Source organism: Aulostomus chinensis, chromosome 3 (genome assembly GCF_037954235.1).
Source record: "Aulostomus chinensis isolate RoL2024-O1b breed Wild chromosome 3, RoL_Achi_v1.0, whole genome shotgun sequence".
NCBI lineage: Eukaryota > Metazoa > Chordata > Actinopteri > Syngnathiformes > Aulostomidae > Aulostomus > Aulostomus chinensis.
In genome coordinates, this window is record NC_141322.1 from 12,291,975 (window position 1) to 12,317,769 (window position 25,795).

The 25,795-nt window shown below is 42.2% G+C and overlaps 3 protein-coding genes across 6 annotated transcripts; 2 read left to right on the forward strand and 1 right to left on the reverse strand.

Moving 5' to 3' along the window:
- Window positions 1-6,622: 6,622 nt before the first annotated feature.
- Window positions 6,623-12,894, reverse strand: zbtb49 (zinc finger and BTB domain containing 49). 4 transcript variants are annotated; one of them, XM_086200640.1, is made up of 8 exons: window positions 12,845-12,894; window positions 12,293-12,524; window positions 10,096-11,207; window positions 9,948-9,994; window positions 9,796-9,869; window positions 9,408-9,490; window positions 9,153-9,314; window positions 6,623-8,221 (listed from the first exon to the last, which is right to left on the reverse strand). In XM_086200640.1, exons 2-8 carry the CDS (start codon window positions 12,475-12,477, stop codon window positions 7,485-7,487), a joined length of 2,400 nt encoding a protein of 799 aa, XP_086056766.1. In that variant the 5' UTR covers window positions 12,478-12,524; window positions 12,845-12,894; the 3' UTR covers window positions 6,623-7,484. The 4 variants fall into 4 exon arrangements, with proteins under 4 accessions (XP_086056766.1, XP_086056768.1, XP_086056767.1 ...); XM_086200642.1 differs by having other exon boundaries at window positions 10,096-10,879; window positions 10,963-11,207; window positions 12,293-12,883; XM_086200641.1 differs by having other exon boundaries at window positions 12,293-12,512; window positions 12,845-12,875.
- An 88-nt stretch (window positions 12,895-12,982) lies between these two features.
- lyar (Ly1 antibody reactive homolog (mouse)) lies at window positions 12,983-16,971 on the forward strand. Its single transcript, XM_086200643.1, has 8 exons — window positions 12,983-13,593; window positions 13,671-13,785; window positions 13,957-14,064; window positions 14,194-14,277; window positions 14,557-14,860; window positions 15,255-15,323; window positions 15,478-15,563; window positions 15,655-16,971. The coding sequence occupies exons 1-8, from the start codon at window positions 13,472-13,474 to the stop codon at window positions 15,796-15,798; spliced, it is 1,032 nt and encodes a 343-aa protein (XP_086056769.1). The 5' UTR covers window positions 12,983-13,471; the 3' UTR covers window positions 15,799-16,971.
- A 392-nt stretch (window positions 16,972-17,363) lies between these two features.
- Window positions 17,364-24,245, forward strand: tmem128 (transmembrane protein 128). The gene is made up of 5 exons (XM_086200644.1): window positions 17,364-17,516; window positions 18,983-19,115; window positions 19,411-19,572; window positions 21,277-21,405; window positions 23,538-24,245. The coding sequence occupies exons 1-4, from the start codon at window positions 17,417-17,419 to the stop codon at window positions 21,374-21,376; spliced, it is 495 nt and encodes a 164-aa protein (XP_086056770.1). The 5' UTR covers window positions 17,364-17,416; the 3' UTR covers window positions 21,377-21,405; window positions 23,538-24,245.
- The last annotated feature ends 1,550 nt before the right edge of the window (window positions 24,246-25,795 follow it).

Here is a 25,795-nt window from a genome sequence, read left to right on the forward strand (position 1 = left end):
ACCGAGTTCGTTCACCACCACCACCACCACCGCTTCCCCCCCCCCATAAATTGGTTTGCCATGGAGACAGACAGGGATTGGTCCCCCGCGAGGAGTGACGCCTTCATTTTTTTGTCATTGGATGGAACTGATTTGTACTCATGTCAATCTAATTTCTTTATATATTTATCTTGATTTTCTCAGTAACCTCAAATGTGCCCTGTCAATGCTTTGCTAAATCAATAACATATTTTTGGTTTGCCACGTGATGTGATTTTGATTGGAATGAGACTAATCAATATCTTTCTTATCTGGACTTTATAATAATTTGGATTGAGGCTCACATTGCACACATTAAAAAATGTGTTTGTTCAAATTCTGCAATGACCTTGTAGGCTGTTGCTGCTATCACACAGTATAGTATAGTATAGTATAGTATAGTATAGTATAGTATAGTATAGTATAATAGAGTAGAGTAGAGTACTGTAGAATATAGTTTCATTTGCCAGAGTATAGGATAGTGTGATGCAGTATCGTATAGTATAATACAGTATAGTATCGTATAGTGTGGTGCAGTATTGTATAGTACAGTATAATACAGTATAGTATAATAGATAATAGTATATTATAGTGTGGTGCAGTATAGTACAGTACAGTATAATACAGTACAGTATAAAAGATTATAGTATGTTATAATGTGGTGCAGTATAGTATATTACAGTATAATACAGTATAGTATAGTACAGTGCAGTATAGAAAAGCACAGTACAATACTGCACAGTATAGTACAGTACAGTACAGTGTAGTACAGTATAGTACGGTACAGTGCAGTATATTACAGTACAGTATAGTACAGTACAGTATATCATGGTATAGCCCAGTATAGTACTGTACAGTACAGTATATTACGGTACAGTACAGTCTATTACGGTACGGTACAGTACAGTATATTACGGTGCAGTACAGTATATTACGGTACAGTCCAGTATAGTACAGCACAGTACAGTATAGTACAGTATATTATGGTACAGTCCAGTATAGTACAGCACAGTACAGTATAGTATAGTACAGTACAGTACAGTATATTATGGTACAGTACAGTATAGTACAGTACAGTATATTGCGGTACAGTACAGTATAGAATAGTACAGTATATTACGGTACAGTACACTATAGTACAGTACAGTTTATTACGGTACAGTCCAGTATAGTACAGCACAGTACAGTATAGTGTGGTACAGTCCAGTATAGTACAGCACAGTACAGTATAGTACAGTACAGTACAGTATAGTACAGTACAGTACAGTATAGTACTGTATGCTGAGGCTGGAGGAAAACTCTCATGGGAAAGAAGCTTTTCTGTCATTGTAGACAAATTATTCTTTGAATTTGACTCATCGTCTCTCTGAGCAGCACCCATGTCTCACTTACTGGTTGTGGCATTTTGGTCAGTGGCACTGTAGATATTATGAATACATACTAAGATACTCCATCGTCATTGTAACAAGAACATCCACCTGTTATTTGGAGCAGGCCAGCAAATGCTCAGGGCGACTCATCAGGACAGGAAGCATGTATTTGAGGAGCGGGGGACAAAGAAAGTGCGTATTGTTAACACTATAAACCCGCAAAACAACACTATACTATACCACATCAACCGCCTGATTATCTATTATTGCACAGAACAGACAAATATCAAAATGGTGGTCACAAGTGGTCGCATATAATAAAGTATTACCCTCACTGCATTTGAAAGACAGAGTAGTCAAAACACACACACACACACACACACACACACACACACACACACACACACACAAATGCGAGTACATGCAGAGCTGGCACAGGCAAGATATCGCTGCAAGTTTTTCCCTCAAAGTCCAAATAAATTCAACTTCGACGTCCATTGCTGCCAACCTTTCAAAATGTAGCCAGTGAGGAAACAGATGTGATGTGGCTAGAAGTGGCTTATGCAAACAGTTACATGGTCATTTTGGTCTGATCGCCCGGTCGGTCCGTGAAGCCCAAATTAAAAGTAGCAAAATGCATGTTTGCGAGCTAACCCAAGCAAACGGCCTCTGGCTAACAGGTCTGCATCAACAGAACCCTGAATTATTTGGGTGGATGTGGACTGTGGCCTATTAATGCCGCACATAGTATGTTGTTACCGTATGTAGAATAGGTAGAGAGCATAAGAATGGAAGAAAGCTCTTTTTTGTTTGTTCCCGAGGTTCCTGAAACTACAACACCACATTAAACATAACACAATCTCACTGTATGAACTGTCAGTGCCATTCTGGAATGCATAATCTCATCTAACTCTAGAAAGGTGTGTATTTAATATCTTTGGCTGATTAGTAGAACTGAATAATCCGGGGCTGCACGGTGGTGCAGTGGTTAGCACTGTGGCCTCACAGCAAGAAGGTTCCAGGTTCAAGTCCCGGCTTGGGCACGGGATCTTTCTGTGTGGAGTTTGCATGTTCTCCCCGTGTCTGCGTGGGTTCTCTCCGGGTACTCCAGCTTCCTCCCACAGTCCAAAAACATGCAATTGGGGACCAGGCTGATTAAATACTCTAAATTGACCGTAGGTATGAATGTGAGTGTGAATGGTTGTTTGTCTCTCTATGTTGGCCCTGCGATGGACTGGCGACCTGTCCAGGGTGTACCCCGCGTCTCGCCCGTTGATGCTGGGATAGGCTCCAGCCCCCCCGCGACCCTTAATGTGTAGGAATAAGCGGAAGATGACGATGGATGAATAATCTGGACACAGACATCACTTGCCACCTTCAAAAATTTACAGTCATTTCTAAGGAGCAGCACTCCCACCAGTCTCAGCATTTATCCTACTGGAAATGTGACTGGCTGCATGGAGATTATGCAATCTGTGAGAGCCAGGAACGAATCCCAGCTCCACTTCATGCATGCATGCACACAAACAAATAAATACACATATATAGATACAGGTAACTTTGTGCGATGACTCTTGACTGCCTGATTGCTGTTTGCATCCAGATTCACCAGAGGAGCGAGGGCAATTTGTCATCTAATGGGTTTGCCCAGGAGACTGAGGGTGCATCTCAGATTCTGCTACACTGATGACAATTCCTACATAGCTGAGCGCAAACCGCTCTGACAGCATGGCTAATTTTACAACATCGTTCATTTGCTTCTACTCTTTCATTCCCCCCCCATCTGCCTCTATCTTGGTCTCACACACACACACACACACACACACACACACACACACACACACACACACACACACACACACACACACAGGCTCACACACTCACTGCCTGAAGGGCTCTGTCCAAGCGATTAGGGAATCATTGGATCTGATTGGCTAATACATTCACCACATGAAATCAAAAGGATCTAAGCAAGGAGAACCGAGTCTCTCAAATGCATTTCATCCTTTTATCTGTTTCACAACCACTACAGCTCTCATGGGGTCTTGTCCTGAGACCCGCCTGTGCACAGTTTTTGAGATGATGGAAATGTTATGCAGAGAGAAGACCACAGTGTAAACATATAAGTAGGGTGCCACAGCCCTCCAGGAACCAATAGTTTGGGGGATTTCAAACCAGAATGAGATCATTTGTATTATTTATCCATACACCGTTTGTGCTAAAAGGGACAGGCAAGTCTTTAATGTAGAGTTCAAATGTTCTCTTTCTAATATGATTTATGTCCTTATAGGGACTGAAATTAGTTTGAATGTTTGGTTCATTTTGAGACAATTCAAGAACCTAGAAATAGACTCAAAGCACCTGAAGGGACCCAGATAAACTCTCTCAGAACTCTCTTTCAATGACTTCATGTCACGTGTGGGGTAAATTAATACAGCTGACAACAGTCTGCAACCACCTGTCTCACGCGCACACTGACAGGTGTCTCAGTGCACATTAGAACCTGAGGAAAGGAGCAGACAAAATGGAATAATTAACCTCAAGATAGTGGCCATTTTCTAAAAGTAATTCACCACATGTAGGGGCTGTGATTTATATATGAATCCAATATTTACCAGCATTTACTGTTTATATATATAAAATGTTACTGGTAATGTGTCAGTCAATCAATGTTGTGAGAACTTAACCCTGCTAGTTCTTTAGTAATTTTGTTGGGGGGTTGTTGCTACAAATTAAGCAGGAAGATTAGGGTAGTCTTTTTACTGCCTGCAGGACCTGCTTGATTGCTGGGTGTATTTTACCTGCCCGGAACTCTTAAAGTGAACGGATGGAGCTAAACAGACACCATCCGAGTGGAAAGACAGGGGAGGAGAGCTGAGTGAAACAGGCGAGTAGCGGCAGGAACAATCACTATTCTTCCCCTCTGCTTAAGCCTCTTTCATATTGCGACACGCGGAGGAATTATAGTGGAGAGACTAGGTCAGCCACTTATCCATCTCATCCAACAATGCAACACGCCGCAGCTCCACAGCAATTACTGCTCATCTGGAAGCGCTGCCAGAGCTTGTCCCCATCCTCTGGTGCTGATGCAGTTTTAGTGCAATACTAAAACCCAGTACTGTGTTGCAGAGGTAGTAGAGCAGCTCCACTGTTAGAGAATTCTTGTTTTCTCAGAAAAGCATATCTACTGTAGATGAGCGTAAAACCAAAATGACATAAAACAGAATGAAAATACGTCCGTCTCAAAGATGTACATGTGAAATATGAGGCTCAAACCTGGTTCATCTCACTCTGAAGTGTCACAGACATATTTAGGCTGATTCCTGTATGTCACAATCAGTTGTTAATTAAATCCATTCCATGCCTGTGACATAACAAAACAATGAAACATGATTCGATTCTGAAACAAAAGACGGACTTTGGAAATGTTTCTGGGTAAAATGGCATTAGGCCTGGTCTCATTCTGCAGCAGTTGGACGGCATACATAATCAGGATTAGCTTTAGCATGATGGGGTGAGTGAGAGACGGTGAATTGACAAGAAGGCAGAATTCCCCCTCAGCGTTATTCATAGCTCTACTGCTGCAGCAGTTGCACTGAACACTCAAGGAATATCACTTTGTGTGTCCACGTTATAAAGAAGGGGTGCTCCTAATGCTTTTTTGTAGTGTGTCTCATTTTCACCCTAAAAGGTAAAGAAATATTCAAGGAAATCAATAAATATTAAAGCGGGAGGGCACATGGATTCAGAAACTCCCAGAAGCATATTGGATGCCGGAAGTACAGTTAAACAAGGCCACCCACCCACACACACACACACACACACACACACACACACACACACACTCTAAGGGTCAGGTTCCTGTCTCTCACCAATCATTGGTTTGAAGACCGATGTTAAAGGGTAATGAAGGAGAATCAACAGGCCTATCCCATGTGTTGCTAGGCAACCCATCATCCAGCAGGCCCGGGGTGACAGGGTCTGTATGTTGTTACAATGATGGTCGATTATCAGCCGCTTATCTTGAAGTGAATGCTCTTCAGTCGCCTGCTGTGGGGTTGCTGCGCAGTATTTTTCTGAGCAAGTGGTGAAACCTCGTGGGATTAATTTGGTTTACATGGTGACTGAGTATGTTGGTGACATAGCTGTCACAAGTATGATTCAGTTTCACTCCGAATACTTGTGACAGCTATGTCACCAACATACTCAGTCACCATGAAAACCAAATCAATCCCATGAGCAGTGTTCACTCCTTGAGGGACTCAACTACCACGGACGGGCATTACATAACATGCTGTTGTGGATCACAAACGTGTCAGCTGTAGCTTCTCTGCTAACGACAGTTATACCTTTCATGATGTGTTTTTAGGATACAGAAAAGGGAAAATATCTAAGGTTTTCTCCCTTGTCGATTTAACGTGACACCTCATCACCCTTGGAGCTCTTTCTGAAACCAAATCTTTGGCCCAATCATTGATTTGAAACTCTTGCACAAGGACCAGGTATCCTTGCTGTTCTTATCATTGGAACAAAAAAATATTTCTATTTTATTGGATTTATAGTTGCTTTTGTATTTTTTGGACTTTAATCATTTAAGTTTTAAGCTTTTACTCTGTATGTTGTGACTTATTCTTAATCCATTTTTTATTTGATATACACTCATTTACATACATGAATGAGCCTGTCCAATAGTGCAACAATAAAATGAGCCTCCGCGTTGGCACAAACAAACTCCCGTCCCACGTCTCCCTCCTTTACTGTATCATTTTGATTTTGATCGCCCTGAGCTGGAAAGGTGCTTTATCAATACATTTGCCTGTTATCAGTATGAACTCAAAGACATTACAAGCTGCTTGAGGTGATTGAAAAGATTGTTTCACACCTGTGATAGAATGTGACCAGAGATATTTCTCTTAGCCAGGTGTAAAAAAAAAGAACAAAGGAAACCACACAGGCAGAGTTCAATGAACAAGAATGAAGAGAGGGAGCTCCCGTGATAATGAGAAGTACATTGAAGTAAATGTAGGAGTGTAACTAAAGTTTAGCAAACAGTGTACATCTTCGTTACCCCAGTAGCGCACAAACCGCTTTTCAGTCACACAGGGTGGTCCTGTCAAGGCCCCCACAGGCAAACTGTGCGGTATTTTTCACAAGAATTGCGAGAGCTCCCCCACTTTACTTTTTGTTCTTAAAAACACACAGGCATGAAATACAATGTTTATTGTAAACTCTCATACACCATGTTACACCGGAGGTTCAAAATACTCCTCTACGTCACCATCTTTTCGAGTGCAGTTATGCATGTAAAAACTTTCTGAAAGATTATTAATACCGGTATGAAATAACAAGTTCCATAAACCCTGGTATCAAGATTCAGCTGTTTTTTTCACTTTAAAACTGATTTGTATGGCATAATATTTTGTTTAAAAAAGTTCTGGAGCTGGATTCATCAATAATAACTTGAAACTTGTTTTTTTTTTTTTTAATAAATAATTGAATTTGGACGTGAGTTAAGGAATCCCTCGGTGTGAGAGGAAGGCTCCTGTGGTCTGGTACATATTTACCGGCTCCCCTGGCTGCTGTCTCCAAGAGTGTAAAGAGATCAAAACACTTGTAGTGTGTCGGACAACTTTATTGTTTGACCATCCCGTGGCCTTCATTCAGGTCATGAAGAAAGTGCGCTTCTGTCTTTAGCTTCATAAACACACACCAGGATCATGTTTAAGAGCACGACGGAACCTGGGAAAGTGCTGCTGAACTGGCTTTTATGGGTTAAAACACACAAGCATACTTCCATCCCAACCAGTGATGTCACAAGGGGTCATCCATCTGCTCTACCATCAGTGACTGCAGTGTAAGAAACAATGCAAATGGAATTTTCATCCCATTTTCATTTGTGATTTCATGAGGAAAGACGAGGAAGCACTTTGATTTAGACATTTACATCTTTCCAGCTGTGGATAATTTGTAACCATCACTTCAAGCTGGCTTAGTAAAATTATTTTTGCATTTGTAGTTGTGATTAATCAGGCTGACTCAGTCTGTGAAGAGCACATCCTCTGATCAGGGTATAGTCTCGCTAACTAAGGAAACACTTCATTGCTCCATTTCATTATCGTTCTGCAGAGTTTTCATCGCCAGGCCCCACAAAGTCACACTGGAGATGAACTGGCCGTCACTGGACCTGTATGAGCCACTGCTGGGTCTGTCTGTCCCTGTAAGGGAAGTGCAATTATTGTCTGTATGAGGCAGGTAGTGTCTCCCCACCAGACCTCGGCCCATCTCCATAGTTCCATTCTCCATAAAAGGCCCGTAAACAGCCTCCTGAGAGAGCTGTGGTTTAGTCATCTTCATGTGGTCTGAGGCAGGAAGAGAGGCACTTCTCTCCTGGTGGCTGGAGGAGAGGAGGTGATGGGGCACGAGGGAGCGCAGCTCTGGAAGGGAGGGTGGAGTAGATGCTGGGCTAAGGTGCATGCTGGAAGGACTGTCCATATGGGGTGCATGTTGGGGTGGTGATGCGGTAGTTGGTGAAGGCTTCTCTGGTCCTGTGTGAGGAATCATAGCAGAGAATGGCTCCTCACTGGTAGGGGGAGGTGCTTTACTCTGATTGACAGGTTTGGGAAAAGAAGTGGATCTGTCAGAGCTCCGGGTGTGGTCAGGCTCGTCTGTCACGGGGGGGTCGGCTGGAACACCTTTACAGTGCATACTGCTGTGTCTGCGCAACATGGCTGAGCGAGTGAAGCTTTTTCCGCAGGCGTTACAGAGGTAGGGTTTTTCACCAGTGTGAGAACGTATGTGACGCTGCAGGTCCCCTGAGCCGATGAAGCACTTCCCTGCAAAGATGGAGAACAAGACATCAGTGAAACCAGAGCAGCCATAAACTGCAGTCAATACTGAATTCAAACTCTGCATTCACTACATGCTCTCAAGTTGGGTTGAGCCGCACCAATTCAAACACCCCTGCCTCATTATTTCGAAGCAAACTTACATAAGCTGACTTACACTAACTCCACACCCACTTGTCCAATCCAGCTTTCAAAGCCTGCCCCAAAACCCTCTTTTTCTCTGTTCTTCTTCAGCTGGCAACATGGTGTTTAGCACCAATGCATCACAGCAGGATGGTCCTGGGCCCAGTCCCCAGTCTTCCTGAGGCTCTTCCTATGCAGAATCTGCATGTTTTCCCACAGCCACATATGTTTACTTTAATCATCAAAGATGTGTGTGAGGGCATTAACGTTCATCTATATAACTCTTTGTCTCTCATCTATTAATCACTAGGAACTGCAGGAGGACGTTGAACATGAAGACATGACCTCATCCTGAGTCCAGACCCCCCCCCCCCCATTCCTCCATTCACAACCCATACTACAGTAAACATGGTTCACGTCATTGAATGGTCTCTCATATCTCACTTATATTGAACTCATTTAAGACAAATACGGCCAATGAAATGGGTTGTGGTGGCTGAATTTGACTGTGTTCTGCTAGCTTGTCTAATTGATTCTAACATTTATAACACAACAAGAATGTGAGTGATTTTTATACTACTTAACCAGGTAGTCCCACTCACAAGATCTATTTTTTAATGGGGGCAAAGACGGAACCAGCACCACCTTCCAAAACAGGTATAGCAACAATGAAAAGAAGACGGAAGAAACATTAAATCAATTTTGATGTATACAAACGACATTAAATACCAGTAGCAAACAAAGACACTTGCAGGATAATGGAAAAGAATGCTACAAGACCCAGTCTGCTCCTTACCACATGTGGTACAGCTGTGTGGTTTTTCCCCAGCGTGGCGAGCTTTGTGCTTCAGAAGTTTCCTGTGTGTGTTGAAGGATTTACCACACTGGTCACAGGTGAACATCTTGTCTGTGGCGTGCGTCCTCTTGTGCTCCTTTAGATTGCTCAAATTGTTAAAACCTTAAACAACATGACAAGTACAGTGAAGACAACACCAATCTAATAAACACAACATCCAAATTTCCAGGTCACGTATTTAGAGATGGTACAAACCTCGACCACATATATCACACAGATGTGGTTTCTCTCCTGTGTGGACCACTTTGTGACGGTGGACGTCTCCTGATGCAGTAAAGCTGCAGGATGAATACTGAAATTATTAAGAGATCATAGACACATCTTTGAGCCTAGATTTGGGCTATGCAAGCAAAATAAAATGGCATTTTCCGTGTTGATGCCTGAAATTAAACTTGAGTTCACTATAAAAACACCACTGATGGGCCTTAAAACTAAAATAAAGCCTTTCCTTCACGAGTTTGTGTTCTATATTATTGGATAACTATCTATTTTCATCTTAATACCGGAGAATGGAAAATATCCGATGAGAATTAAATGCAAACACTTCAAAATATCTATGTAAGAAACAGTAAATGGGCTTTACCTTTTACCGCACAACTCACAGATGTATGGTTTCTCCCCAGAATGTCGCCGCAAGTGTGTCTGTAAATTTCCAGCCTGAAAACACACAGCATCAGGAGACATAATTATTTAAGAAGAGATACATGACATAACAATGAAAACACCAGATCGTACCTGTGAGAAGTTTCTCCCACAAATATTACACTGAAAGGGCTTCTCACCTGCATTAAACAACACATACATGCGATGTTGTTAAAAATCAGTGATAGAGTGCAACGTGCAACTTTACTTCATGTTTATTTCGGGTAGAGACTTGAATTACCAGTGTGGGAACGCTTGTGCAGCTCCAGGTTGCTCGGATGTTTGAAGATCTTTCCACACACCTCACAACAATATTGCTTGTGTCCTGTTTGCTGTGGCGGGTCAGGTGCCGTCTTTGGATCTTGTTCCTCGTGGTTTACAGGTGGGGAACTGGGAACTTGTGGATCTGCTGGCGTCTCAGGTACCTCCTCTCTGCTTGAGACAAGACTCTCACTGGGAGTTTCTAGAGGTCCCATATGGACCACGGGCTCATTGTGATGAGACTCTCTGGGACAGCTAAGGATGGGTTCACTGACTGATTCTGTACACATCTCCTCCAGAGCCTTCTGAGAGCGCAGGTAGTTGTACTTCTTCAGATACACGGCCTTCTTTGGACGTACTGGCTTGTTGAACAGGGAGTCAGCTGGGTCGGAGCTTGGAGTGATTAAATTGTCAGAGGGGGTCAAACTGGAGACTGGGTTCTTGTCAATGACCAGAGATGTGCAGGGAGGGTTAGGCTGAACTGTGTTTCCTGAGCACACAGGTGTGTTGCCTCCCTGGGTGACCCCAAGCTGACACTGTGGTTCGTCCAGCAACACTAAAGGGCCTGGGCCTTGATTTGAGGCTTGAAGTGCACTTTGTTTGAAGTACTGCTTGCTGTAAAAGTTCCGCAGCTTGTAGCCGTGGACTAACTGTTTTTCTACAGGTGCTTGAATGCTGCTAGCTGTGTCACAATTTGAGCTGCTATTAGGCACAGAGAGTGGCATCCGTTTGGTTTGGTCCATGTCACTGTTGAAGCCAGGCCTCTGTGCATCAGAGGGACAGTGGAGGTCAACATCATGAGGCAGACTACTACCCAGGAGGCAGTCGTGCTCTGAGTTCAGCATACCTGGGAGAGAGAAAGACTGGATTTCCACTGGTGGAGGACAAGGCTTGAGGAAAGCATTACACATGCTTTGGATGTTGGGAACCTGCAAACACTGAGCAATGTCCAAAAGAGCTTGTACGTTATCCTGGTTGATATCAAGATGGGAGGTGTACATGTAGTCCAAAACTTGACCGATGCCACTGACATCCTGGATAACCAAGTTGAACACTTCATTCTTCTGACTGGGGGAATTCTGGAACAACGATCTGGAACGATCAAAGTAACAAAGGCTGTAATGCCACACTATCGGGGGGTGGGGTTAATTCATGCCAAGAGCCCTCTCCTTTAACCACCACATGACCTTACGCTCCACCTGTGCCAATAGGTGCTTAAGTATGGTAATGAGGCGTGGTCTGGACAGCACTGCATTCTGGAACACCAGAAAATGCTTGAGCCATAGACAAGACGAGGCTGGTATTTGGTCAATTGCTATTTTAGGGTGCATCAAATAGACAAGTAGATGCTCCTGCTGCTCCCTCATATAAACATAAGAGGTGCGTCCGCAGCTTCACCTTGTGCAGGAGGAGGGGAAGACAGGAGACACTCTCATTGGTTTGGGTGATGTCACGCCCGAGACACACCTGTGAATAATTATGTGTCTTATGAATGCCTCTTTGCATCGTGTGCCATGGTTTGCGCTATGATTACTCATTCTCTAAATACCTAAATACTGCATGGCGCACACATAACCCCATCCGCCAACTGCATGGCACCATAGATGGCTTATATGGGGCCCCATGTATGGATTTGTAAATGGAGAACTGTGAAGAACCAGCAGAGGGCAGAAATATGTCTTGGCTGAGTGTAATTTGCCAGTAAATAAATGATAATGAGACCACATGGAAGCCGATGTTGTTGTTAGCAGCTGTATAATTGTGACCGGAAATGCTTTGGAGTTAATATTTGGCTTATATTTTTGATTCATATGGCCATAATCCTTGTTAACAGTGAAAAGAGTTCTGAATGATGGAAAATAAAAAGACTTCCACCTCTAAACTTTATTTACTTGCACATAATATATGTGAATATTTATTGGCACAATATCTATGTAGACTGATATATTTTTAAATGCTTGACACAAAAGGATATGAGATTAATTTAGATTAATTGACATGAACCATATTATTTGGACACATTTTTTAAATCATCCGGCCGCCCTTGTAATAATATTTTTGTAATTTAGAGTACAAGTAGCCCTTTTGGATGCAGTTAAGTGGTATTTGAATATAATTGAATATCCCCAGCTCTACACGCTATATTACATGAACATGTTTGAGAAAGAGAGACATACCTGAAATAGGAGCTGAACGCAGCCAGGACATTTTTGTGGGCTTTGAAGCAGACACCTTTGACCACCAGCATGCAGTCACAGAGCAGCCCCTGGATCCTCTGCTCCTGGAGCTGCTGCAGGAGGTAGGAGCTGTGGCTAGACAGGGTATCCATGGTCACTCTTCCACACTCCAACGTCCCTGTCATCCAGCTCGCCACCCAAGGTTGGACATTAAATATTTCTGTAAATATCGCTATAAATTATAGTAGTACCGCCGAAAGAAACCAATGTGAGTGTGCCAGCCTTCAGAAGTGCTTTAATATTCATACATATCACAACAACCGCGCTAACTCTACTGTCATCGCTACGAGACCACCCATGCAAAAATTTGAGAAAAACAGCTAACATGTTAACTAGAAAGCTACGTTAACTAGCCACGTTTAAACTGCGAGAGGCTGTTGCGCCCAGTCCCACTCGAGTGGTTTATTTGGCTGGGGATGAAAGGCTAACATCCAGCTTGCTTAGCAGAGTTAAAAACTAATGTATTATCACACACAAATCTGAGGACATCACCTTTTATTTGGATGATAGGTCACTTTTCCACGGTAATAACCCTACATCACTTCCGGGTGCGGCTTCCGCCTCCCGCAGCGTAAACATGAACGTCAAAAATTAGTTTGAGACAGAACCGATAATAATTTGCTATATAGTCATAACATGTCAAGATGGTATATGATGATATGTGTAATTTATTTATAGATAACTCTTCCAAATAAAAATAAAAAGCTTTACTCAGGAAACGGCATCTATTTTAGGTCGAAACCTTACTTGAGCTGTGTTTCCACACGGACGATTTAAAAGTAGGCAAATTGAACGTCACGTGTGTTTTGAAAAGTTTACACGCATGGGTCGGAATATGTGGTTCGTGGCATTTAAATGCGAATTAAAAGCAACACGCTGTTAACATCGCACCGTTCGGCTGTTATATCTCCAAGTACATCGTCAGCTAACATCCGGGTAGCTGGTTTACTTCAACATTTGCTAGGTTTGGACAACGTTGGCCCGAACTGGAGCTGTGGACCAAGACACCGCCTCCGATAAGGGGATACCCATTTCTTTGTGTACGTGACGATTTATAGAGCATTCGCCAACTCTACGGTTCAAATCGGCATCGTAATCGTAGCAGGGAAGCCGATCAAAATGGTGTTCTTCACGTGCAACGCCTGTGGTGAATCCCTGAAAAAAGCCCAGGTCGATAAACATGTGACCATGTGCCGAGGCTGCCGGGTTCTGTCCTGCATCGACTGTGGGAAAGACTTCTGGTAGGCTTTCAATCGTGTTTTTCGGCGGGTCTAGCTAGCGGAGGTGATTAAAGTGTGCAGTTTATTCTCGTTTTCAGGGGCGATGACTACAAAAACCACATCAAATGCATAAGTGAAGATCAGAAGTATGGAGGTAAAGGCTTTGCGGCCAAAGCAAACAAAGGAGACGTGAAACAGCAGCAATGGATTCAGGTAAACCATGTCACGCACTGTTCCAGAATAATGTGTGTCAATAATGAGGCTAATTATTATTACCCATTTAGCTAACTCTAGTACGTTTACATTGATTGTACAATGTCGATTAATGTGCACTGTCGGAGATAAATAAAGTGTTGTTTAGAACCTGATGACTCTTCTCTTTAGAGGGTTCATGCAGCCATGGATAAACCTGGAGTCAGCGCAAAGCTTAAAGAGGTGCTCAAACAAGTGAGCGCATATGACAACGTCCCAAGAAAAAAGGCCAAGTTTGAGGTTAGTACTCCTCAGAAAAGGAAGTTGAAAATTTCTGTCTAACAAAGAGTTCTGTCTTTTTATTTATTTATTTATTTGATAATTTTCACACAATGTGTTTGCATTCACGAACGGTGGATTTCTCCTCAGAACTGGATGAGAAACAGCCTAAAAATTTCCAACCCAAGTCTGCATGAAGAAGTTTGGGATATTCTCAATACGACAGCTGACAATGTAAGAAAGCGGGATTGTTGTTTTTTTTCAAATGTTCTTTTTGATTTTTCAAAATATCAGTCAGTGCCATGCAGACTCAGATGAAAACTTTGTGTAGTATACTGATAAACTCCAAGTACACAGACACATGCATCAAAGAAATCCCATTTCCTGGCCCAGCTACTGTAACCAACTATTTGTTAGTACAGTAACTGCCCAGCTAATTGTATTTTAGTTGTAATAAATTCCATCAAAGAAAGAGAAAATATGCTATATTTCATGACTTTCATCACTTGACAGCCTCCTGATGCCACCCAGAAGCCTCAAGAAGTTCAAGAGACAGCAGCTGAGGTCAAAGTGGACACTAATGGAATTGCAAAGCAGAATGGCAACGCAGATATCAAGAAGAAGAAACTGACCAAACAGGAGCGTCGAGAGGCCCGCAGGCAGGCGGCGGGGAAAGGTCCTGAGGAGGTCGTTGCTCAGCAACCAGAGGTGGAGCAGGCAGTTAAGAAAAAGAAGAACAGAAAGAGAACGCACGAGTGTGAGGAAGACAGAAATGAAGATGGTGTCGATGAGGAGACATCCAGCAAGAAGATTAAGGGTAAGTAGGTGTTTGTTGGTTTTCCTGTGAGCCGTTGCCTTCATTTTCTCCGTCAACTTCCTGTTATTGGAGCTGTGTGAAAGTGTTGTTATTATCAAGGTTTGAATGGCCACGCTTTCATCAGCATACCAAGGTCCATGTAATCTTTTTGAGAATTCATGGAAAGTGTGCGAGACCTAACACTCAGTTTGGCTGAACTATCGATCACATTTTTTAAAAATGCAATATGCAGCCTCACAAGTTATAACAAATTTTCCTTTTATCTGTCAAAATCGAATTGGTTATTTTTGTTGTTGACATTTGTTGTGGTATAGATCATGTAGAAAATTGTGCTGTTGTGTATTTTAGAATTTCCTTCCAAAGTAGGTAACGGCTCCATCTTTTTCTCTCCAAGTGCACCAAAAAACAGAGGCGGCTGACTTAGATGTATCAGAGGAGACTGAGGAGTCAGCAGCTCCCAAAGGTGAGATGGTTGTGATTCAAGCCCATCAGTAAGTAAGAGTGTTTTGAAGAATGACGCCACCAGGGGTCAGTGTTGTTTTCTTTTGTTGACAGTGAGTGATGAGCTTGAGTGAATATTCTCCGCACTTAAGAGCTTATTCATCTACCGCTCACAGGCCCATTTAACTGGAAAGGAACCATCAAGGCGGTACTGAGAGAATCACCCAACCAGGAATTGGCATTGAAGAAACTCCGGAAGAAGGTGAGGGCCTGCAGTCGTTTCCATTGACATGAGGTTACGGATCTTGTTTGCTGGTTTAACGTGATGAGAAGAGTTTCATTCTCTCACACAGGTCCTGGCTGCGTACAACTCATTCACTGGGGATGGAAATTTTAAAACCAAAGAGGAGGTGCTATCACTTTTCAACAAGAAGATTGAGAAGAATCCCAAGTTTCGAGTTGTGAAAGACAGAGTTAGACTTGTAAACAAAGCTTGATGATTTAGCTTTCCTTTTTGGTATGAACTGCAATTTCGTCCAAGAATTTTAAATCTTAAAAGGTGTTGTTGTTTGCAATTCTTCCTTGGGTGTTTTATACAGATGGCATACATAATCTTGAAGATTAAATCATGTCAAAATATAATTATTTCTTCTGCTCATTTTCGGTGGTGTTACTAATTGCAGATGGCCTGGTCAGCTTTATTGTAGTTTAATGTAGCAAATGACAATTGTGAGAGACTCAACATTCCAAGCCCACGGCGAGGCTGGGAAACTGCATCTTATCTGTGGGATTGGATGTTGTCGTGGGGGAAGGGAAATGAGAGAGGTGCACCTGAGGTGAATTTGACTCTCACACGGGACGAAGCTAATGCACATTCCTCGGCACCCCGAACAAGGTTCACTTGGCCAGGGACACAGAAGCTCCATAGAAGCAAGACGCTTGGTGTCAGCCTCAGGTGAAGTTTTAATGCTGTCTGATTTTTCACTGCTAGAATGAGCAGCCTCTCTGCCTTGCGCGTGCACACGCGCGCACACACACACACACACACTGGCAACTACAGGAGGAAATATGCCTCACTATGAAGCTCCACTAATCCCGGCAGGTTTAACACTGCTGCTCATTCATCACGCTGCTTACCTGTAATTGTATAGTGCATACTTTGGGTATTAGTCAAGCTGTTGCTCAAGTTTGGGAGTATTAAAATGGTGTGTTCAAGTCCGCACTTGGACTCAATATTGCTTGATATTTTTGGTCAAATCCAGACCCCACAGGATGCTAAGAGAAACTGAGACTGACCTTTACTGTTGCAAAACAAATCTGAGTGTTGTAGTTCTGCCACTGGATACGGGGGCATCCACTACGTGGGCCACTATGTTTTTCATGACTGTTTCAACCCTGAACTTTGTCCTTAATAACAGCTATATCACCTAATTTAAATCTGAAGTAACTGATTACCTGGATATCAAAATGAGAGTTTTAACAATTTCGATTTAGCTTTGCATTTTGCAAAGTTTATAAGGGATGGGAGCAAATGGTTTTACTCTGCAGTAGTCCCCAGTATTTTAAGTTTACTTGAGCTGATACATTAATCAAAATATTATTTATCATGACAGAATAAATATGCAGGTTAATACTAATTAGCAAAAGTAACATATCTCTGTTTTCAACCATTGTAATGTGTGCTTGTTTTAAGATTCAAATCCATAAAGATTATCTTGAATTCTGGTTACAACCAAAGGCTCAACTCATCTTTTATCCATTTAAGATCAAATGTCTTCCTTAAGCAGAAGAAAAAACCCTTGAACAACCTATTTTATAATCAAATGCAAAACTCAGCATCAGACTCATTGAGGAACTTTCTGTGTTTTGAGACTGAGAGAAAAATATATTAATATTCATGTCAGGCCAGTGCTCATCCGTTTTTATGACTAAAGTGAAATTACTGGTGTGTTCTGTCACTTCATGGTTCAATTCAATTCAACTGGGGTCTGATTATGTAGGTGGTTACGTCTAAAAAAAAAACAACTACAACCGTCGCTTCCAAGTGCGTCATAAAAAGCGACTCGGAGTCTACCAGGAAGTGCCTTAGTTTCTTGAGCTGTTACCCGCTTGAAAATGCTGAACGACAGCGAACTGGCAACGTTGCGGAATAGATTTAAGAGAGATGCGGAGTTTCTGCTCCAGACAACGGCATCCGCTGACGGAGATGAAAAGAGTAAGCGTTAATCATGTAGCGTTGGCTAGCCTGGCTAGCTAACTGTAGATGTAGCTTGCCAGCAGATAGAGCTAACAAGCTAGCCAGCACTGGGTGATGGAGATGAGTGAGCCCAGCTTGTCGGTTGATACAGGATAACTTATTGATAGAGAATTCATCCAAAAAATACATTTAAATGTCTTGAATGTCTCGTTTATTTACTACTTCTCTATGTAGTCAGTCTAGGGATAGATGTTTTTTCCTCTCACCAAGCTATCCTGAGCTGCTCTCAAACCCGTGATGGACCTGTGTTGGCTGCTGACCTGCACAATTAGATGAAGTGGGTTTGTGGCAGCTCGTACAGTGAACAATCCCAACTTTGAGGCTCTGACTGGCTGTCATCCAGCAATTCTTGATTGTTTTGACTGCGAGCAATCGCTGTCAGCACTGCAACATAATACAAGAAGACACTGCCCCAAATTCGAAGCTCGTCTCTCTGCCAGTTTCTGTAGTATAGGATTTCTTAAGTGGTCATCCATTCTTATCTCAGTCTACATCCCGCATGGGATTCTTGTGGTTCAACAGCTTGCTATAGTATATCTTGGGTTGTAAATGAGCTGGACAAAAAGGGATAACATGGGCAGTATGGCTCAGAGGTAGAGTGACTGTCTAGCAACCAAAGGGTTGCTGGTTAGATCCTCACTTCCCCCAGCGACCATGTCAAAGTGTCCTTGAGCGAGATACTGAGCCCCTAATTGCTCCTGATGGCCCTGCGATGGACTGGGTCAACCAGGGTGAACCCCACCTCTCACCCAATGTTGGCTGGGATAGGATCCAGCCCCCCCCCCCCCCCCCCCCCCCGTGACCCTTAGTTGATAAGAATAGAAAATGGATGGATGGATGTACAAAAGGGATAACTTTGTAATAATGAAAGATGTAGGACAAATTCCTATTTAGGGCACAGAGTCCATTGTAGACTCAGCACAGAGAAGCCCATCATGCTTAAGCACTTCAGCAGCCAACAACAGACTGATACGTTTAATCCAGTTAATTAGAGATTAATAGTTCTCCAAGAAGAAAGATTAACTCACAGAAAGCTATCGGTTACAGCTCAAACGTTCCTTAAACCAGAATGGTCTCCGAGGATTTAGTACACCCTGGTAAAGCCGGATAACTCTGATTTTTGGTAGTAAATTTAATACAAATCTGTAGCTTTTTTTAGTGCTTCTTAGCATCAGTGCATTGTTGGATGGCTGAAATGCTACTTTGCAAGTATCTATGCAGGTAATTAACGTGTACAAACATGATGAGTGAAGAAGAGAATTATCAACCACTGGGCCAATACAGAAACGAAAAATTAACCACATCTGTCAGACGACAAGCAGATATTATTGTTTATTCCTGTCAGGTTTTCTTAATATACTCTTCTCTAAAGACGCACACGTAGATTTAAATCCCTTTGTTTCTTTTTTTGCACTATATTTTAGATAAAGAAGAAAAAGATGTCAAACCACTTCCCCGAATTAACAGACACACTGTTTTCTGGATCCTGACATCTATAAGCGTGACCTATTATGTGGACTTCTTTCGCAACATCATGGAGAACGATGATATCAAGAGGTAACTGGGCAACCTTTCAGATCTCAAAGCTTTAACTGCTTTTCACAGAATGCTCGGCAGTGTGTGACATCTTTGCTTCTGGTGCGGCTATTCTAAATGTTCATAAAATAAGCCCAAAGTGAAGCAGATCTGGTAGGTCGTAATTTCTGTGACAGCCTTCCAGTTATGGTAAATCTTACACTGTCACTTGTTTCTTTTAGTGAGTTTATTTTGAAATTTATTTATATGTATTATTACAAAGAGGTACAAAATTGGAGATAAAATACGTGCTCTTCCCTTGTCATTTTTTCCCCAGTTGGTGGTTCAACGTGGGTCTGATACTCCTTGCCGTCTGCCTGTCTCTGGCCATGTTTTGCATCGTGTATCTGGAGTGGTTCAAAGGCATCGAGCACTATGAGCAGCAGTACCCGGCCATACCCCCCATCACCACTGCAGTTTTTATTGCTGCATCTTGCAGGTAAAATGAACACATAAATAAAAGAACTGTATTTCTGTTTACAATAAGAACAACAGGATAGTATCATTAGACGCCAGGGAAAGAAGTATTTTAGATCGGACTTCCAAGTGCTTGATCTACGCCTCTTGCTCCTGTTTGCCTGGTGAACCTGTAATTCTATCGGTACATGATGGGACGTGAGCAGATATTAGCTGCACAGTTACCTCCTTGTCAATATATTTGGTACGCTTAGATATGGGACAGTACACCAGTCCTGCAATTAAAGGTGCACTAAGCGTTGTGACATCACTTCTGTTGACATTCGTTGTAAATACCAAACAAAAACAGAGCAAGCTCGCCCCCCCCCCCCGTGTTTCTGTAAATGTCACAAACGCGCATCGACATGGAAACCGGACCTGTGCTGCGCTAATGTCGCTAAGATGAGTGAGCGAACTCCCACTGTTCTGTGAGTAAATTTATATTCTAAGTCTTTACACACTATCTTTACGATATTCGGTTATGAGTTACAGCTGATATACGTAGCTCACGGGATCGATGTGGAAATGAATGGCCTTTTATGGGCATGAAGGCTCAAGTGAGCAGTGCATGCATGTACAACAACCATACTTCCCGTTTAACTACCTGCCAAGTAAGAACTTAGCCAACTGTGCAGGGGATAGGACGCACTTCTGTTGGCGGAGGTCTCACCATCTCTGAAACGATTCCCCCATGTAAACGCGGTCTTCGTTCTCACTCAATATTTATCTGAGCGTCTTTTCTGTGGTCGTGCCTCGGCCATTTCCTCAAGTGCATGTGTTGAGTTGTTAGACGTCGTCCAGCTATCGAGCAGCTTGCCACTGCGCCATTCAAGCGACTCTGCTTATTCCCCAATATACATGCATGCATACGCACTAAACCCCCCCCCCCCATCCATCTTGGAACGCGTTGTTTATGTTTATGTGCACATCCTGTGCACTCAGTGTTTGTTTGCCGTTTGTGAGCCTTGTGTTGTCTCCAGAGACCGGGCGTTTTCGTGGTGTATTCAGGGGTCAGGCAGCTAGGGGATCAAGGAGACACGCCCACCATTTGAGACAAAAATGAAATCGCGCTGAACCCACGCAACGAGGCCTAGTGCACCTTTAAGGCCTTTGCGCACTCAGTCTGTTATTTTTGAATGCATATTTTAAATCCATTTTGTGATTCTGTCACTTTTTGAAATTAAAGTCCATGAAACGAATGAGCTTCTTCGATGCCATTCCGGTTGATGACATTTGCAGTGTAGGCTACGTTGGCTCTGAATAGCCCAAGAACACTTTAAACACTTTGGACGGATGCAAAAAATTGCTGAAAATAGAACCTGTCTGGAGAAAATACTAATAGACAAAAGCTTCGGAGTCAGTGAGTAAATATGGGTGACACCACATGAGTTTTTTTGTTTTTGTTTTGTTTTTTTAAAATATTAGATAAAAAAAAAAAAACAGACTCAGTGTGCAAAGGCCCTCAATCCTTCAAGGGGTCGAGTTGGTCCGGATGCAGTTTCTTCCGTAGAGCAGAATCGCTTTGGCTTGGATTTAGTATAATATTCCCTCTTTCTATCTTCCTACATTCCTCCTTTACTTGAACTGTAACAACACAGTGTGAGAGGCACCTGTGTAAATATTTGACTTGTGATTAAATTCAGCCTCTAGATCTTTTTTTGAAGCACTATTTGTCTTTCTCTTGCAGTTTTAACATAGCACTCTGGCCAGTGTGGTCCTTCTTCACTCCGCTCATCCTCTTCGTACAGTTCATGGGTGTGGTCATGTTCATCTCGTTGCTGGGATGAATGTGGAAGCTGAGGATCTTCTGCCTGATGTAAATTAGAATACTTTTTTATTTGATCTTAAATCGTTAAAACCTTATCTCCAAACTTCTTTTTTTTATTACTGTTTTGTAATTGGAGAATCAAAACATAATGCTTTCTTTGTTTTGATGCTCCATTTTGTTCTCAACAATTTAGAATTTTGTCTTTCTAGTTTCTCCTCTGTTGCTTACGCATGAATTTATATATATATATATATTTTTTTTTTAAGTGCGCAACTGCGCACATTTTTCCTCACAGCAATTCCCCATCAAACCCCTCTACCTTATCTCCTCACACACCCACCATACAAACACATTCATAACTGTGAACTGTCATCACTCTACACACACTCGCCTCCCTTTTGAAACATTGCTAACAACACATGGGCTGTGCTGAAAATACCTTGTAACACACTCGTACTTAATGTGTAACTACTTATGCAACAAGTGAACAGTATGGCCGGCTGATGACACTTCCGTATACAGCGGCAGAATATATCTGGCCATTAAAACAAAAGCAAACTATCTTTGTGTTGCTGCTTGACTACAAGTAGAGTTTAAAAATCTGTCTCCAGTGTCACTGATTTCTTGTGGACTTGTTGCATCCTCGGCTCCTACTGTACTGATAATGACGTCGCTGCCACTTATCAGCAGAGTGATAGGACCAGGGGTGTGTAGGTGTAGGTGTGTGTGGGGGGGGGCTGAGAGGAGAAGGATTTTTTTTTTTTTTTAAATTTTGCAATTCGGGGAAAAAAGTCTGAATGTTGAGAAAAAAGACCAAATGTTGAGAATACATTTGAAATCAGGGGAACAAATTTTCATCACGCAATTTGAGAAAATTGGAATTCTCAAGAATAAGGTTGAAGTACTGATACATACACTGGCAGTACAAAAACTAGATAACACCAATCCAGTGACTCACATACGATCGTCATGTTAGCCGAGAGCTCAGAGCTCAGCTCTCCCACGTAGGCGACCTGAGTTTGAGCCTCACACAAACCTTTTGGTAAACTTGATGTTACCCAACTTTATCAACTGAAAAAGAAACAAAATACAACAAATCTGACATTTTCCCGTATTCCAACCCTCCTACCAATCACGGTGCTAAGCAAATAAGTTGAAGATGAGACTTCTGTATGAATAAGAGTAAAAAAGGAGAAAATAGGAATTCGCAGAGTTGTCTTTTGCTTCCTTTTAAAGTTGAACAGGTTGAGCAAACGGCCCATCAAATTGATCTAAGAGGTCATAACGAGACGTGGAACAGGTCTCTCATACCAAAGACCCGGCTGTTAAAACTTTATCTCAAAAATGTATGATGATTAAAAAAAGAATCTTGCTCCTCTTCCTGGCACTAATCCTGAATGTACCTGCTGCTGCGAGGAGGTGCCGATCGCTGTGGGGGTTTGGACTCACTGACAGTTACAACATTAGGATGCACGATTGATGACGGTGTTTTCCCAGAGTAACGTCAAAATAACGAATGACAAGGCACGCAATGCATTGTGCTGAGTGCTCTGCAAACCTTTTGTGGGATGAATGAGCTCCTCAGTGAACGGCTGTGTCACAGCTGACACATTGACATTTCAATTGGGTAAAGTTCATTTACGTTGAATTATTAGTGGCATTAATATTGGCAGTGGTGGAAAACTACAACTCCTGAACCTTGAGTCATTACGTAGATCATAATTGTCCAAAGTAAAGCACACACACTCACACACACACACACACACACACACACACACACACACACACACACACATCATTTTTAAAGATATATAAATCTTTGATTTTGCTTGTTTGTGAGGTTAAAGTGCTCTTTGAATAAGCTGATTATTTTTTTCATAATTTGGAGTTGTCGGACGAAGCGGCAGAGTGACAGGATGCGACCACAATGGAACACACACAAAGGGATTTTTTTTTTTTACTTTTTGCTCACAGCCCACCTTTGAATTTGACACCCCAAGTGAAAATGTTTGGTCACCTGTGGTATAAATACTCCTGATTGAAAAACAACTACAAGTGGAAACCGTTTGGTAAAATTTCTATGATTTGAATGAAAGTACTAGAGTACTTGCTTTGAAGTAAAACTTGAATATTGTTAAGTATTCCTATCAAGTGATGCTTTGCTTTGTTTTTTTTCGCAGTGGATTACAGAACCGTAGCCCTCTGAAACCACCTCATATAAAAATCAACTTCCCTTGGAACCACGATGCTACACAAAGCCTACAGTATTGCATTGAATTGACGTGAGTCGCGTTGACAAAAGGAACAGCCATTATAAATGTATTTAAACATCCCACTGCCACACACACTTCAAACTCAACATGCTTTGTCAGGTCGGAGGGCGAGTCCTCTGGGGGGGGGGGGGGTTGATGCATGTTCGCAGTAAACATGTCCGTCGTTCTTCATGTCTGAAAACCTCAACACCCACGTAAGAGAAGACCTCAGCTTTGGAACCTTTGCGATTATCTGCTGTCAGTACGATCACCGCCAGGTGCTCTGATGTTCACTTATTGAAAAAAATAATGACAGCAACATTTATAGAGTTGTAGTGGGAAGTCATACGTTTTCAAAGACACAAATACTCCAAGTACAAATACTGCAAAAGCGTTCCCAAGTCATTGCCCACCGCTGCCTCTGCGTGAGTGAGTTTGAGCTCTAAAACTCAAGAACTGAATCTTCTCTGAGTTTATTATTGCCTTTGTGCTTGTGACCACTCTGAGTTTCTTGTGTAAAAAAAAAAAGGCTCATTGGTTTTACAGACATGGAGGATGTTTCTCACTTTGTGTTAAGGAATGTGAACTTATATTCAGCAGTGTATTTTCTGGAATAAACTTTTGTTTTTACTTTAATATTTGCAAATATTTTTTTGAATTGTTTGTTGCAGTACCAGTACAACTCTTCAAGACATGTGGACATGAGATAACATCTAAGATACAAAATAAATTTATAATCCAGGTAGACTTTGATTAAAAAAAGATGCTCTGGTCAGACGATAGATGATTAGGAGCATTAAAGAAGAACTTTAGCTGAAAACAAATGCAAACTGCACACATCTTATGACAAAATATGGGAATGTAGTATTCACGGTTGTGTTTAACTTCATCATGCAGTGTAATTAATGTCAGCAGGTGAACAAAAAGTACTCTGATTAACACTACCGCGTCAACATGACATTTTAAGTAGCAGTGCTTAATTTATAATAAGGTAAAAGCACAAATACATCAAATATAAAAGTATTCATTAATTTAAAAAAAACTGCATACCTTTTATACCGAATATTTCATTATGACTAACACGGTAGTGCACTCGCAAAATCTTTTACTATATTTGTCTTTTCCATGAATTATAACCACAACTGCTCTTGCGAGGCTCCATCATTCAAACGTCGCCGACGATCCAAAATGTCAATAAAACATCACGAACGTCTCCAACAGCAGATGGTTGACGTTCGGGGCGCCGCACACGTGCAGTATCAAGTACAAAACTGTCACTTCAGGTCTACGAAGAGGGCTGATGTCGGTGCAACAGCTCGTCGCGCCGCGTCTCTGCCCCCCTTTAAATGCATTTGCTTTGGGAGGTAAAGTTAAACATTCACCGTTCTTCATGCTGGTATTGATTCGTTGTCAAACTGTATTCACATTCAGCGAGAATGCTCGGGGAAGTTAGAGCTAATTGGATCACTTCCAAATTAAATCAAAACGCCTTATCAACCGCCCATTAACGCGCACCGATAGTCTGCTCTCTCTTCATCTTCTCAATGATGAAGACGTCGATAGACGGCGGATGCGGAGGGGATGTGTTCCTCGGGATCGGAGCTTGATCTGGACCGGAGACCTCGTGATGCTTTTGTGTAATGCAGCTCGCGATTGTGGGACGATAGTTCAGGCTAATGAGACACAATTGTGTGTCTTTGTCATTTTAGCAGACCTAACAACAATGATTAAAAACTGCAGCGTGTGTGAACTGACTATTGTTTAACTGTCCATCAACATAATGGCGCGTCATTGACGCTTGGGCCACGCTTTACGTCCATGGGTTGTTGACTTTTGTGTGTGTGTGTGTGTGGGGGGGGGGGGGGGGGGGATTCATTTGTGCAACTGTATGAAAATAGTTTTATTCAGACCTGTTGTTCACTATTGAGAAATCTTAATTCAAAGTTATTTATTGCGTTTGTTCAACAGTTCTTAATCTGAGACCCATCTCGACCAGCACAGGTCGCCTGTCCCACCGTCGTTAACATTTCATTTACATTTTTGTTGTAGATTTTTTAGTTCAAGACGCCTTAAATTGTCACTCCGGTTCATGTAGCCAATTTACTGATGATTAGTCACTTGTTAATCATATGGTTTTTCATGGTAGATTGGATTAAAGAGTAGAGGTCATCACACCAGTCACCCTT